The sequence below is a fragment of the Phyllostomus discolor genome, chromosome 6, assembly GCF_004126475.2.
Source record: "Phyllostomus discolor isolate MPI-MPIP mPhyDis1 chromosome 6, mPhyDis1.pri.v3, whole genome shotgun sequence".
In the NCBI taxonomy this organism is placed as follows: Eukaryota; Metazoa; Chordata; class Mammalia; order Chiroptera; family Phyllostomidae; genus Phyllostomus; species Phyllostomus discolor.
The window spans coordinates 161,248,728-161,265,204 of record NC_040908.2 but is presented as its reverse complement, the minus strand read 5'-3'; the positions used below and the strand labels follow the sequence as shown (position 1 = coordinate 161,265,204).

At 42.9% G+C, this 16,477-nt stretch overlaps 2 protein-coding genes across 2 annotated transcripts in view; both read right to left on the bottom strand.

Moving 5' to 3' along the window:
* Positions 1 to 291: 291 nt before the first annotated feature.
* Positions 292 to 16,477, bottom strand: part of LOC114500051 (protein FAM111A-like) — a 68,094-nt gene continuing 51,908 nt past the window's right edge. Inside the window, exons 2-3 of the mRNA XM_028516633.2 lie at positions 6,983 to 7,100; positions 292 to 2,820 (exon numbers count right to left, since the gene is read on the bottom strand). Coding sequence (XP_028372434.1) covers positions 1,000 to 2,820; positions 6,983 to 7,063 — 1,902 coding nt within the window. The 5' untranslated portion in view covers positions 7,064 to 7,100 and the 3' untranslated portion in view covers positions 292 to 999. The remainder of the gene's footprint in view (positions 2,821 to 6,982; positions 7,101 to 16,477) is intronic.
* FAM111B (family with sequence similarity 111 member B) overlaps positions 12,952 to 16,477 on the bottom strand; it is a 29,830-nt gene continuing 26,304 nt past the window's right edge. Inside the window, exon 3 of the mRNA XM_028515061.2 lies at positions 12,952 to 15,161. Within this exon, the coding sequence (XP_028370862.2) occupies positions 13,068 to 15,161 (2,094 nt within the window). The 3' untranslated portion in view covers positions 12,952 to 13,067. The remainder of the gene's footprint in view (positions 15,162 to 16,477) is intronic.

The window sequence follows — 16,477 nt, the reverse complement described above, 5'->3', positions numbered from 1 at the left end:
TCATGAATTAATCTCATAATGCCCTAATGAATATCATTCATTTCAACAGTACTCATATGTGCACAATCCAAGAAAGTCTGAATACCAAATGCTGGTGAGGATGTGAATGAATATAAACTCTCCCTCAGTGCTTGTGGGAATGCAAAATGGTATAGCCCCATTAGAACACAGTTCAGCAGATATAATACTTATGAAGTTAAACATGACTTTACCACACAGTCCAGTAATTACCCTCCTTGGTATTTACCCAACTGAATTGAAAACATATGTTCATTCAAAAATTTGTACACAAATGCTTATAACAACTTTATTTATAATCACTGAAAACTAGAAGCAAGTAAGAGCTCTTTCAAAAGGTGAATGAGTAAACAGTTGTGGTATACCAATATAACAGGATATTATTCAGTGATACAAAGAAATGAGCTATCAAACCCTATAAAGATGCAGAAGCACTTCAACTGCATATTGCTAACTGAAAAAAGTCAATCGGAAAAAAGCTATATACTATGTAATTACATGACATTCTGGAAATAGCAAACTCTCTCTAAAAATAAGAGTTTAAAAAATAAAATAAAATAGAGGTAACAGTCCATCTTATAGAGTTGTTAGAACTAGTTTATACATGAGCTTAGAAAAAATGCACTTAGAAAATGCAAAGAAGTGGTCAATAGTATTTGTTATTATTGATGAAATCAATAATTTTTAAAAAGATTTTATTTATTTATTTATTTTTAGAGATAGGGGAAGGGAGGGAGAGAGAGAGAGAGAAATCTATCATATGCCCCAACCAGGGGCTGGGCACACAACCAAGGCGTGTGCTGTGGCCAGAAATCTACTCAGCCACCTTTTGCTCTGTGCCACAAGGACCAAGTAACTGAGCCACGTCAGTCAAGGAGCAATATGCACTTTGAATTTACAAAACTGTCATGACAGCCTGTGGAATAACATTCCATAGCTAATTGCCTTAAAGCTCGAAAATAGATGGGGTTCTCACTGTCCTCAATCCTCATCACTCACCATTTCTACCTCCTGCTGAGTTATGCATATGCCTTCATACCAGTCTCTATGCTTTTTTTTAATATCATGAAGGATGGATTCCATAGTAGGGCCAAACTCAATGACACTGGAAAATTCAGGATGGTAGTAATTACGGAAGCCAGTACTGTGCATGGCCACCAATGAACCGTATGAATCAAATATTGGTGAGCCAGAAGACCCAAAGTAAAAACTGGTGTCATAGGTAATCACATCAGTTCTGGGAGCCAATTCCTCGAAACTTTTTTGAGTGAACATATGGATAAATTCCACATGCTCATCGAAACCCTGCATACGCTCATTGGAATCCTGAGGCGGAAGATGTTGCTGATATTTTTCTACTCGCTGACCCTGAGGGACTATAGCACAACCGTCAGCAGACTTTGCCTCTCCATCTGGATGGCCAATAATATATATCAACCCACTAAGGGGCACAGGACCAATTCCATTATATAGTCCCGAAGGTACTGGTTGTCCATTTTCCTTCAGTTCCAGAACAGCATAATCAAGAGTTTCATCAAATATCTCAAACCAAGGCTTGATGAAAAAGTAGTCCCCTCTTTCTTGGCTGTCTACGTAACCAAATGTCACCCTCACACATTGGCCAATTATGTCTGCCCACTTACTAGGCTTTATTCCATTTCCCACAATATCATGTATTACATGTTGACAAGTGAAAACAAACAACCCTCTAAAAACAAAGCAGGTGGCACAACCCTGTATTCCATTGTTGTCCCATGACAAGTACCCAACTGAGTCACTGAGATGAGAAAGAAGTTTGAGCATTTTAACTGGAGTAGCATTTTTTGTCAGTTTCCCAAATTTTGTTTTGTGTGTAAGATATAATTTCTTCCCCTGTCTATTTTTAATCTTTTTCTTGAAGGTTTCTATAATTTTTTCCATTTCTTTTTTCAAACTAGGGTACTGGGTCATGCTTTTTCCTTCCAAAACACAGGTGTTTCTTTCCTCCAACTCAGGATTCTGAGTGGTTGTCAAATGACAGCTCTGAGTGCTTACCACACCACAATTCTGAGTGGCTGCCAAATCATGGCTCTGAGTGGCTGCTGCCCTAGGCACCCTCCTTTTCTCAACCTCAACCTGGAAGAGCTTGCCCTCTAGGTCATCAACACACTGTGTGTTTTCTACAACGGAGTCCAGGTTTAAAATGAGTTTCCAATCATCGTTCTCCAGAAAGGAAAGAAATCTGCCATCCTTGCACACAGCTTCCTTGATGGTTTCTCCTTTGAAAGCATAGACACAGAGTCTGACCCCTTCTTTATGAAGTTCCCCACGTTTGACAATCCTTTTCCTTGTCTTTCCAATTGGGTTAATAAAAAATTTGACACAGTCAACAGATGTGTTGTCATGCCGACCAGATATCTGGTCCTTTTTTTTGTGCTCACTTTTATTCTGGGCAAATCTAATTACTAGGCAGCAATTTTCAGGCAAACAACTGAGGGGCATTCCAAGGTTTAGGTAGCCTTCAATTCCTTCTGTGCCCTGCACCAGCATTTCTTTGCCTTGCCGAGTTTCCCTCTCTTTTTTGACAGCCTTAATAGTGTCAAGTGCGGTGGATAAGCTATCCCTCTTCTTACCTATGACCATGTGTTTCATTTTTTTGTTTCTCCTGTAAGGTACATCCAAGGTGATATAAAATACCTTATTTTGGGATATAGCCTGGTCTTTGGGTCTTTGAGCCTGGGTATTAGTTTTATCTTTAGGGCTTCTCCTGGAGCCATTCTTCATTTGAGGAACACTGGAATTATCCTGTTGTTCTTTATTGACCTAAAGGAAATATTAAAGACTGTAAGTCAATTAATGCAACTCAAAAATTTCTATAGAAAACTCAGAACCAATCTGCAATGCCCCGATGAATAGAATTAAATCTGGGACTTCTGGCAAGATGGAGGCATAGGTGGATGCACCATACCTCCATGCACAACCAATATTAGAACAACAACAATTTAGAGGGAGAATAACACCCAGAACTGATAGAGAATTTATCTGAATGGAAGTCGGACAGCCAAGAAGTTGAAGTAGACCCGTTTATCCAGACCGGTAGGAGGGGCAGAGAGGAGCAGCCGGGTGTGGGTTGCGGCACGTGGAGAACAGGGAAAACTGGGTGTATAAGGCAACCAGGAGTGTGTAAGGCATCTGGGGCGCGCAAGATCACAGTGGGTGGACCCTGCGTACTCAAGCAGCAGCTGGCAGAGCCAGTGAGGTGGCAATTGTGGACCAGGGCATACAGCACAACCCAGGAGAAGGAACTGAGGTCCAAGGAGAAGGAAGATACTGCCATTGTTCCCTCGCGCCCCCGCCCCCGCTTCCACATACAACGTCACAATCCTGTGGCTGGGGTGCCCCTCCCTGGTGAACACCTACGGCTCTGCCCCTCACCATAACAGGAGCGACCAGACCCCCCCAAAAAAAAAGAGAGAGAGAGAGACAGAGACAGAGACAGAGAGAGACATGTCTCAAACAGAAGAACAGATCAATGCCCCAGGACTCATCCTTTTGAGCGACCAAGAAACAGCCAATCTATCAGATGCACAGTTCAAAGCACTGGTGATCAGGAAGCTCACAGAATTGGTTGATTTCTGGCACAAATTAGATGAGAAAATGCAGGTTACCATAAAAGAGATGAAGGAAGATGCACGGAGAACCAATAGTGATGGGAAGGAAACTGGGACTCAAAACAATACAGTGGGCCAGAAGGAAGAAAGAAACAACCAAACAGGAAAGAATGGAGAAATGAGAATTCAAAAAATTGAGGAGAAGCTTAAGAACCTCCAGGACATCTTTAAACGTTCTAACATCCAAATTATAGGGGTACCAGAAGGGGAAGAGGAAAAGCAACAGATTGAACGTGTATTTGAACAAACAATAAAGGAAAACTCCTCCATTCTGGCAAAGGAAATAGACTTCCAGGAAATCCAGGAAGCTCAGAGAGCCCCAAAGAAGGTGGACCCAAGACAAAACACACCAAGGCACATCATAATTACATTAGCCAAGGTAAAAATGAAGCAGAGAATCCTAGAAGCAGCAAGAGATAAGGGGACAGTCACCTACAAAGGAGTTCCCATCAGACTGTCAGCTGATTTCTCAAAAGAGACCTTACAGGCAAGAAGGGGCTGGAAAGAAGTATTCCAAGTCATGAATGACAAGGACCTACATCCCAGATTCCTCTATCCAGCAAAGCTTTCATTGAGAATGGAAGGGCAGATAAAGTGCTTCTCAGATAAGGTCAAGTTAAAGGAGTTCATCATCACCAAACCCTTATTTTATGAAATATTAAAGGGACTTACCTGAGAAAAGAAGATACAGAAAAAACATGTATAGTAAAAAGACAGCAAACTCACACTTATTAACAACCACACCTAAAGCAAAACCAAAAGAAACTAAGCAAACAACTAGAACAGGAACAGAACCACAGAAATGGAGATCACATGGAGGGTTAGCAACAGGGGGGTGGGAGTAGGAGAGAGGGGGAAAAGGTACAGAGAATAAGTAGCATAGATTGTAGGTTGAAAATAGATATGGGGAGGGTAAGAATAGTATGGGAAATGTAGAAGCTAAAGAACTTATAAGTATGACACATGGACATGACTAAAGCGAGGGTATGGGTGGGAGAGGGTGTACAGGGTGGAGGGGAGTGAAGGGGGGAAATGGGATGACTGTAATAGCATAATCAATAAAATATATTTAAAAAAGAATTAAATCAGAGTTTGAATTGAGAGACAAAATATAAGGTGAGTTTCCTGTCCCATCAGTTAGATAAGCTTTTAATACTGCTAGACTTGTACATCTTTATGAGAAACATGAGGGAAAAAAGAGTTTTGTAGGTGCATCAAAAACAGACGCTTAAAAGTCTGCCAGTTCCCACAGTGTTCTCTCAGGTCTTGTTTACTAGTTTCAGCTGTACAATTTTTACTATTTCTGACCACAGTGGTGGGTTACACCAAAAATTGTTCTTAAAACACCAAAATCAGCAAGAATAAAGTACCATCATTGATTTTATAATTGAGAATTGAATGTTAAACAAACCATCATCAGTTAACTAATTATTTTCTCATAATAATATTGTTATTTGTAAAAATAAAACTGTGTTTCACCCAGCATCTACCATGCAAAGAACTCAAATTATTTCCCCCATTATATCAATTAATTCCAAACTCCTATGAAATAAGGAGCAACAAATGTGGCCTTTCTGTCCTTTTAATGAAGAAACCAAGTCACAGAAAGTTTCTCCTATAAGTGCCTTACTTAGGGTTACATAACAACCAGGTAATGAAGTGAGTATGAGAACGCCAGTACAGTCCAACATTTTTTCCATTAGACTACAAATACTTTTTTGGGCCCTGGCTGGCGTAGCTCAGTGGATTGAGCACGGGCTGGGAACCAAAGTGTCCCAGGTTCGATTCCCAGCTAGGGTACATTCCTGGGTTGCAGTCCATAACCCCCAGCAACTGCACATTGATGTTTCTCTTCCCTCTCTCTCTCTCTCTCTCTCTTTCTCTCTGTCTCCCCCCTTCCCTCCCTAAAAATAAATAAATAAAATCTTTAAAAAAAAACAAAAAAAACAAATACTTTTTTGGTAAATTCCTGTTTTTATAGGGCATTATCTTAAAAGCAGGGCTAGGGGATGGGAGAGGAATTACATGAGGAGGATTAGTCAAATGTCAAAAATTCAATAAACAATCAAGAGCATCTGATTCCTACTTCTAAAAGATACATTTTTGCCAAGTCAGAGTCATCATGGCATGGGTGGTGAGAGATGCCACTTGCTGGTAATGGGAATAACAACGCCAGGGTTGTTGTAAAGATTGAGTGTCACCTCATGTGTGACAATGCCTAGCACCATGATCAGCACATTGGTAGGTTAACTTTTATTTTCCTTCTTTGTCATGGTACTAATACTCTAGATACAGGAGAAGAAACATAAGGTAATGTACGTTTATTCTGGACACACGTCCACACTCGCAAAGAGCATCCTCTTCAGTGTATTGCTGTCAGAAACATCCTTGTCTTAAGGCCCTCAGAACACTCTGAGGGACTTCCGACTCTTCCAAGGATTCTGGGGAAGATACAGACACTTCCTAAAAGGGGACCTGGAATCGGTTCTCCATGATATTTATTGGCTTGCACTGTCAGGGAGTGGGACAGGGAAAAGAAGAACTAGGCTTGGCTGGGCTTTTCTACCTATTTGGATGTTCTAATTAGAGTCAGAACAAAACTTAAAGGGGGGGTTATAAGTTGCAATCTCAATTGCTTACCATCTCTCAGCCTTTCCTTTTCTTAATAAACACAAGGAGTGTTTTAGACTCAGGACGGGATTCAGTGGTTCGATGTAACAACAGAGCCCAGTTAGTAGAAAGCACCCTCACTGAATGTCAGCAAACTTAAGTCCAAGTCTCCATCTCACTGTGGCCTTAAGAACAAATCACTTCTCTCCTCTCTTTATAAACCAAATTGAGGATGAGAAAATCCTGCCTGCCTGCTTAATAAGCTTATACCAAGAATAAGTACTTTAAATATTGTTTCATAAAGTGTAAAGCCTTACACAATTGTATTGCCATTATCAAATGGATCAGCCTCATTTGCATGGCATTGTATATATTGTCAAGTTATGAAATAACTTTAATTTTGTTTTTATTCCATATTTTACTGTACATTATATTTGATTTCTTTTGCTATTCGGGAAGTGTTATAATAGCTTTTTGTTAAAGGCTGATTTGCTATGGCTAGGATTTTTATTAAAACTCCTCCTCACCACCACCCATGAACATGAAAAGAATACAAATGAACAAGAAAGATTTTAACTTTTATGTAGCATCCACTTCATTCAATGGGATAATTTCTGGACAGGAGGACTATGAAGCCCAGTGTCAAGGATGGCTAAGTCTAGGATTTATACAGTCTGTAAACAGTATTTACAAACATATTGTACCTGAGGAAAACAGTCTTCAATTTTCATATTTATCTTTGTATCCAAGGAGACCTCCTCTGACCTGCATTTCTTACAGCTCATGATGGCTTGAAGATGAGTAGGCAGTTCAGCTGAAACACTAAAAAGGTTCAAGTTAGAGCAGTATCTTTGCAGCTACCATTAACTGTACAGAGGATAAGATTAACAGGGACCCCATGTCCCACCTTTCCCTTCAGTCCAGCCTCGCCCTTGTCAGAGATGTTAACTTAGCAAGTAGACAGTTTATCCACCAACTGTAATCACCCCAATAATAAAAGCTCCCCATCATGGAGAATTATACCAGATACTTTACAAAAATTATCTCTAATTGCCAATTCCCACAGATACCAGGCAAAATAGGTATATCTGCTTTTTAAAAAAATATTTTACTGATTATGCCATTACAGCTGTCCCATCCCCCCTCCACCCTGCACACCCTCCCCCACCCACATTCCCCTCCTCTAGTGGTATATCTGCTTTTGCAGATGAGGAAAGTATAACTCAGAGAAGGCAGGTGAGCTCTCCACAGCCAGAGTGACATGGCAGAGATGGAATTCAAGGGAAGGTATAAATACCCTTCAGGAGGGTTTGCTGTTGGAGAATTAAAAAGTGTGTTCTGGTCCCAGTAATGTTAAATTACAGCCTCCACTTAAGTTGGAGATGGTATGGGGATGGTATAATTGCAGGAAAATGAACAGCAAAAACAACATACAGACAAAGTCAACTACCATGGGAGTTTGACTGGGAAGATAAGAACATTAGTTGGTGTTTCAGATTTTTTTGTTTGTTTAAAGAGGTATTTTCCCCTCTGTGCCTCCTCTGATGTCTCCCCAGAGGTGGATGAACAATGAAGCAAAAGAGTGAAATCTTCACTAGTGACAAACACGCTAGAATGGAAGCCATGGATGGGCAGCAACCTCCTGTCTTCAGTATCTCAACATGTAACGCATGCCTGGCACGTGGCAAGCCATCAATAAAGACACATTTATAAAGCTACGTTCAATGAATGAATGGCATATGCATATAATGCACTACGTAGAAAAAGCCTGTTCCACATGCTTTTCATAAACTACCTTGTATAATTCTTACAACCCTATGAGGTAGGTGTGATTAGTCCCATTTTCCTTGGAAAGAACTGGAACACCCGGAGACATTAAGGTATTTACTGGTAGTCAAGGTCACAAAGCCCAGAGAGTATACTTTTATTGAATTTTTATTATGAAAAAAAAGAAAAACAAATGAACCTACATATACCTACCACATAGAACCAATAATTACTAGGGGTTTTTTTTTTGCACATTTGTATCATATTTTTATGTTACTAGATTATTTTACAGCTAAAACTATCATGACATTTTAAGCCTAATTATCACTTTCCAGCTCTAAAAATATTGGACTTTTTTTTACATAATCACAATACCAATTTATTCAGATGATATCTAATTGAAGTGTATAAGTTGTCTTTAATTATTATATCTCTTAAGTTTGTTTTATTCTAGGAAAAGAATTGATTCATTGAAAAGAACAGAAAAGTTGTTAGCAGACAGTTTACCTCCTGGTTTGCCTCTTCGTGTTGTTGCTTAATTTATGCTCAGGCTCCTGTAGTTCTTGTCAAGTAGAACTTACCTAAAGATATGGTTTAAAGATGATTTGGTACACGTACACAATGAAATATTATTTAGCTGTAAAAAGAATGAAATCTTACCATTTGTGATGACATGGATGGACCTAGACAATATTATGCTAAGTGAGATAAGAGAGTCAGAGAAAGGCAAATACCATGTGATTTCACGTATGTGTGGAATCTAAATAACAAAATAAATGGAGGAAACAGAAACAGACTCATAAATACATAGAACCAGTGACCGATGGTGCTGGGTGAAGAGGTGAAGGGATTAAGAAGTACAATTGGTAGTTACAAAGTAGTCATGGGGACATAAAGTAAAGTATAGGGAATATAGCCAATAATATTGATATACCTGTGTATGGTGGCAGGTGAGTACTAGACTTATGGGAGGATTACTTGTAAAGTAAATGATTGTCTATCTACTGTGCTGTTCACCTGCAAATGACACAAAATGATATTGAATGTAAGCAGTTAATTGAAAAAAATTAAAAAGCATGAATAACTAGCTTCAAGTTTAGCTATTTGTTAACTACACTAATAAATACCATTTTAAAATTTGAGGCAACAACAAATCAACAGAGACTATGCTTCCTCTCTTCACCATTCCACCGTGCAGCGGGAGCCCTGGCTTCATCACTTACTGGCAATGAGCTTCTCAGGAAGCTGACCTCAGCCTCTCTCAGCCTTAGTTTCCTGTTTGTACACTGCGGCAATGGTTCTACAGGAGATAATGAATATGGAAGTGCTACATCATTGTTAATTTTTTAAGTCCACATGGCTTCACATTTCAGATTAGCATTTACTAGCTGCTTGACCTTGGGCATATTAATTAATACTGTCCCTTACTCTCCACTCCTCTAAGATGGAAACAGTGATGAGATCAGCCTCTATTGTTGTGAAGATTAAAGAATATAGTGAATGGAAAGTCATTGGTTGCCCAGCAAATATTACTGTGCCACAGCACAGGTTGCCCAGTAAATATTACTCTGGTTAGTATTATTATTATCATCAATATACTTGCCACAGGGAGACTTTGCAAACAGCAGAGACCCTGGGAAAACAAAAGTGACATATCTGTAAGAGAGGAGATGGGTCATGTTGCATAAGGTCCTTGAAGGCAGGAACTTATTGGCCCCAAACTGAGGGAATGTGGGGTTTCACTGTGTCTGCTGCCACTGACTCATCTCATGGAATCTGAGAAAAGACCTAGGTGCTTTAGGAGTGATTAGTACACATGGACCAATAAGGAAATATAAAGTGGGCAGGAACAATTGTGAGTTTTGCCCTCCATTGGAATGAACTTGAGCAATGACAGTGGAGAGGGGCAGAAGGTTGAGAAAATACCCCACATCACTTCCCCAACATGGTTTTCGGTATCCAGACTGAACCCTGCTATGTGAAAGTGTGAAGTGTCCTAAGCTATCCAAGTCCAAGCCCAGCATTGTGGTTGGAGAAGTGAAGGTTGTGCTGACCTAAAGGGCTGGCCCTATGTCCTCCAGTAAAGAGACATATACAGCCTGTTCTTGGTCCATTTCCAGCCCTAGCAAGAGCTTCCCCTTAAGTTTCATCTCCTCCTTCATCTCTCTGTCTCTGTCTCTGTCTCTGTCTCTGTCTCTGTCTCTGTCTCTCTCTCATCCCTCCCCACTACTTCCCTCTCTGTCTGGCTCTTCCTCAGTCTGCACTCTTCTCCCTCCTTCCCACCCACCCCTGCCTCTCTCTTCCCCTTCTGCTCCACTGTCCCCTACTTCCCGTCCCCTACCCTAACCACTCTCCCTTCTCACGCTTCTCTCTGCTCTGGCCTGGCCTGCTAGACCTGAGCTAGGTTGTAGAGGGGACATATGCGATCCCGGCTGACCCTAGGCCTCCATCAAGACAACCACCACGCTCTCAGCGCCTCCCCCCCCCCCGCCCCCCTACTCCGTCCCAGTACCTAGCGCCTGACAAGAAGTAGCCACTGAAATAGAACCTGTGCAGTCTTGGACAGGCAGCTGGGCAGCGCTGTCCGACACAGTCCAGACGAGGGAGGCCCAGGTCCTTCTTCTCCCAGTCCCACAGGCTGCTGAGTACCGCCACCCCCCCCCCCCCCCCGCCCCCCCCCCCCCCCCCCCCCCCGCCGCCGCAACCAGCACGTGCACTCTAATCCAGGAGAGAGCCACCCAGTTAGCTCCGACTACCTGGGCAGGCAGCAGGTGGGACTGAGATTTGCAAAGCTTTCCTGTCTCTGGGTAACCCGTGTGCTGGTAGCACGGTTATTTTCGCGTTCATTTCTACAGGGCTCTTCCAGGGTTAGCAGCGGCCTAGATGGTCTGCAAAAGTGTCTTGATTTTTAGACGCAGGGAGCCTGAAGGAGGTGCCCACAATGGGAAGCTGCCTCCCCCTCCCTCCCCCTAACCCCCAAACCTCCACACTAATCCCCCCTAAGAGCTCCAGGTCCGACTCAACTGCAGGAGTTGCACTCACAGAAGCGGAGAATCTGCCCGGACCGTGCCCGTGGCCGTTGTCCTGGGAGCGGCAGGAGCTTCGGAGATGGCGCTCAGAGGGCTGTCGCGTGAACTTATAGCCCAGCCAGAAGTGGAAAATCCCGCGCTCCAGAGAGGGCAACGCCTCTGGCCAATAGATGAGGACCTTGTGGCCCCCAAGTGTCGCGGCGGGAACGGGCTAGCGAGTGGGGAGGCCAAGCCCGCTGTCCCTCTTCCCGCCAGATCCCACCCACCCACTCGTGCCGCGCTCGGTGCTCCGGGGGCTTCTGCCTTACCGGACAGAGGTGGAGCAATCCCGACCGCCATCCCTTCCCCGCGCTTCCGCGTCTGCTGTATCCGCCTGCGGAGCTGGGCGAGCACGGGACAGGTGTGGGGGGGAGCCGGGTGACCAGTGAGTTTCCCCGCTGTGATTGCACGGGCCTGCGTGGAGCAGGAGCCGAGGGCTCAGCTTCAGGAACTGCGGGGCGAATAGCGGGTCCCCGCCGCCCCCGGGTGCTTCGTGCTTGGTGCTCAGCGGTCGCTGCCCTCAGTTCCTGCGGTGTGGGGTCTGCTGGGACCTGGGGACCCCCGCTTCACCTCCCCACTTCCCCTCAGGCAAGCGAGTCAGCTTGTCCGAGGGGCCGATGCACACAGACTCTGGCAGCCGGAGGAGGAGCCCCGCACCCCTGCTCCTGGGGTCCGGGGGGCGCGTTGCTAGATGCGGAACTCGAAGGTCCCCAGGGAGGACCCCGGAGTCGGGCATCTCCCAACCCACGGCCGAAGGCGCGCCCTCCAGGGGCTTCAGACAAACACCTTGTGGTTTCAGAACCCGAACAGGGCAGATCACTTCAGCACTGGGGGCCGTGTTTGAAAAGCTGGTCAAAGAGGGGGAGAACAGACTTGCTCCGTGAGGACGGTGACAACTCCTTTCCTACCTCAGGGCAAAGTAGATGTGTGCGTGCAACTTGACGATGTAGGTGGAATAGAGGGGAAACTTTCCTAACTTGACCTAATGTGAGTTACCCACTGAGAAGTGTAGTCACTGCTCCACTCCAGGTGCTGGGTGGGGTTTGCACAGAGCAAGCCTTAAGAGCATAAATGTAAAAATAGGATGAAAAAAGTTAGAAAAAAGTGAAAATTGAGTTTTGTTAAGTCCCAGTTATTCCGTAGATCTTCCTCAAGGGGCGCAGTTGACTGGTACCAGCACATACACACACACAGGCAGCGAACAAGTTACTGTATGAGGGGACTTGCGATTGTCTCCTTGTAGAATCTGTAGATGTGAAAAAGGAGAGGCAAGAGGTGGTAGGGAGTGGTGCTGTGGAAGTTGCCTGACATCTCTGGGGACAGAGGGCACACCCTAGAAAAGAAATGTGCTTCACGGGGTGCTTGCCTGTGCCCTTGGCACTAAGCACCTTGCAGGCCACAGGAAGGAGACTGGATTCCCGTGGTGCAGCTGGTGGCTACACCTGATGCCAGGTGCCAAATTCTTTGTGTGCAAAAAAGGAAGCTAAGTATTACATGTGAGGTTTGAGATCATTTCACATAAAAAAGTAAGCCAATGAGCAAAAGAAATCAGTATTTATTTCAGCTCTAATATATAATCTGCACATCCACATAATTCTCTGAAAGTTTTCTAAATAAGAAAGCATATTCAGTATACTTTAAAGAAGCCACTCCAGATACTCTAAATTATTGACATATATTCATTTTTTAATCCCCACATATTTTCTGTTTATTGAATTTCAGATGGGGAAAGGGAGAGAGGGAAGGAGCAAAGGCAGTAGGGAGAAACATTAATGCGAGAAATACCGATCGGTTGCCCCCCATATGTCACTCAACCAGGAATCCAACATGCAACTGGGGATCAAACCCACCGACCCTTGGTGTACAGGATGACACTTCAGTCAGCTCAGCCACCTGACCAGGACTCATATTTTCCCTAATGTTCCATGGGTTCAATCTGATCATCTCGAAGTGACTATTCTTGTTTGTTATTTTCCTCTTGATTGAGGTTCTCATATTTCTCTCCAGGTAACAATTTATATAAGAGCTCCTTCCTCTGTTTGAGATCACAAAGAATTGAGTCCATAGAATAGCCAAATTCAATAAAGGCATGCTCCTTACCCTCACTTTTATAAAACTGCCCAAAGGAGTGCACAGCAACCACTTTGCCATCTGCATTAAACACTGGGGAGCCAGAGGACCCACTTGTAAAGCAAGTATCATAACTAAGTATGTAAGTGCGGTAAGCCTCTGGTGGGAGACTTCTTGGGGTGAACATGGAGCAAACATCCTGAGTGGCACCTTGCAGTCCTGGTCCTGCCACCCCATGTGGGTGGGGATGGGAGTACCTCCCTTCACGCTCTTGTAGAGAAATCACAGCACACCCATCTATTTCCTTCCTCCGGCCTTCTGGGTGACCGATTATATAAATCAAACCACTAGATGGCAGAGAGGAAATGTGGCCAACTAGTCCTGGAGGAAATCTATTTCCATTTGCTTTTAGTTTTAAAATGGCATAATCTAGATTTCCAGCAGACACTTCAACATCTGCCTCGAGGGAAAACCATTCCTCAGCAGGGGGACAGAAATCTTTGTAAGTGAAGGTTACTTTTGTAAATTGGCTTATTATATCTGGCCACTGATGTGGAGGTGTGTCTTCTCCAACCATCATGTGTACAACATGTCGACAAGTGAAGATATAACCATCATTGAAGACGAAGCAAGTGGCGTGGCCTGTGTTGCCATTATTTTCCCATCTCACATGCCCAACTGACTTACTAAGTTGAGTAAGATGTTCACAGGTTGCAACTGACATAGAATTTTTAGTTACTTTGGCAAAGCACTTTTCATATATTTTGAATTGTTGGGATGGCAGCAGGTTGGTTCTCTTCTGTTCCTCCTCAAAATAATTTTTCATCCAGAGCATAGCCTCACTAAAATGAGGATAGCGCTGCATAATAACATTGCTCAACACTGTGCAGTTCTTTAGCCAGTGCTGAGTTGCCTCCCCCTGGATACCCCAGTTAATAGCACTTTCCATATGCAGACGGGGCCTTTCCCAAGCACGTGAAGTTTCTTCCCCACATTTTCTGTTCCTCTCACTGTCATTTCTTTTCATTCTGGAAATTGTCTGGCGTTTTTTACCTTCCAGATCATTCTTTAGACTTTGAGGAGGCAGAATGTTTTCTCGGTGGTGTTCTACACCTTCAGGCTCTCCATCATTCGCTGGCTGGTGGACCTGATTCTGCCTTGGCATCACATCGTAGGGACTGACTTCACCGGTGGCATTATCATTCTTCTGCCTAGTTTTTAGGGGGGTACGTTTCCTGACTGGTGACTTTTTAGAAATGCCCAGTTCTAAGGTTTTTCCAGCTACTTCCTCCACTGTGGACTGTTTTCCATGAATGTTTGTATGATTTTCTATGAGTTTCCACTCGAATTCGTCCAGGTCAGACCGAAATCGGCCATCTTTGCACAGGGCTTCTCTGAGAGTCTCACCCTTCAAGGCATAGATACAAAGTGTACTTGCCTGTTCATGAAGGGCGGTGTTGTTAACAATCTTCTTTATGCTCTTCCCAATAGCCACAACGTGAAAAAGAACACACTCGATGCTGGGATTTTCATAGTGGCGTAATATCTGATCACCTTCCTTCTGGTTCCCCTTTCTCTGTCCAACTGATATTTCAAGTTTAGAACCTTCTGGTAGGCACTTGAGAGGCATTCCTAAATTGATATATCCTTCTATTGCTTCCTGTCCATAGGCAAAAATGTTCTTACTGGAACAATTCTCTATCCTTTTGAGGACATTCTCATTAGCTCTCAGAGCTGAGTCGATACTCTCATTGAGTTTACCACATGCTGTAAACACGCTACGGTCTGTCTTCCCGGAGCCTTCTTTGAAAGTAAAGCAGAAATAACACTTGTCACTCCTGCTCACATCTGGGTTTTGAATTTTAAGGGATGCTTCATGCCCACTGACTTCAGGTTGAACAGTGCTGCTACAGTTCCCCATGTCACATGGAGAAGGATCAACAGTTGTGCTGGAACGTGTCTGCTTCGTGACAATATCCTTAACAGAGGAAAGATGAAACTTCCCATAAAAATCACCATCAATAATGATGTTTCATGTTTTATAATATGGAAAACTAATATATATTCTGCATAATAGTTAGAGAATATGGTGGATAATGAATAGTGGAGAAAACTATCAATCATTAGTCCAGCATCAGAAATAACCATTCTGCATTATCTTTTTACTTCAAAGACTTGATATGCAGATAGAATCCCTAAGTTACTCGAATTATACTAGGCTAAGAGTGTATTTGTCGCCAAGCAATTCTCCATTGCTTTCTCAAGTCATTAGACAACCTTTGAAAACAGATATTGATGGGGCATGTTATATTTAGTGTGCAGTAACTTTTAATCTATTCTTCCACTGCTGGATATTTAGACTGTCTCCAATGTTTAACTACTCTAATATGGCAAACATTTCTACACTGAAAACATTTCTGTCTGTCCATCTGATTATGTCCCTAGGCCACATTCCCAGCAGTGGAAATACTGAGATAAAGATTGTAAATGTATCTCACAACAAATCCACGGCCAAGCTGCTGTCCAGATAAGTCACATCAATCTGCCCCACTGTCAAATAAGATGGACTGTGTGGATGACTCTCTAAAGCATCTCGGTAGTAGTATTAGAAGTGTTTGCTGATGGATAGATGAACTGTCATCTAATTTGACTGTTTTAAAAATCTGTCTGTATTTGTTCCCTTACTAGTACAGCTGGACATACTCAATGCATCTTTTGGACATTTGAAACATCCCGTTTCAAAAATTCCCATAAGTATCTTTTTAGTTTCTATGTGTACACAGTTTTAAGAAAATTAAGGAAATACAACAAAATGCTTGATAAATCCCAAGATTGGCTAGCTGTACAAACAGGTAAACATTCAAATGTGCAAACAAATATACAAATAGAAACAAATAAGCATTCTTCTCTCTGCTCCCTAAAACCACTTGTGTCTACCTCGACTTAATATTACCATTTTGCCTATTTGTCAGCAAAAGAGAGGGCTCATCAAAACCTGGGTCCTGACTGACTGGGTGCAAAAATCCTTGCTCTGAAGCACATGACTTTTGTTACTTTCATAATGTTCAGTGTCACTTTCTTCATTTGTGAAAGAGGGACGGTAATAATATTTCTTGCAGAGAGTTGTATTAAATGTTAAATAAGATAATCCATAGGAGGTAAAAAGTATAATCCCAGGTACACAGTCACTTCTCAGCAAATATTAGCTCTGTTACTATTTACCTCTATCTATGACCCCAATGACATTAAATGTATAGTCTGTTGAGCAGTCACCTGGTACAAGGCCCTTTTTGT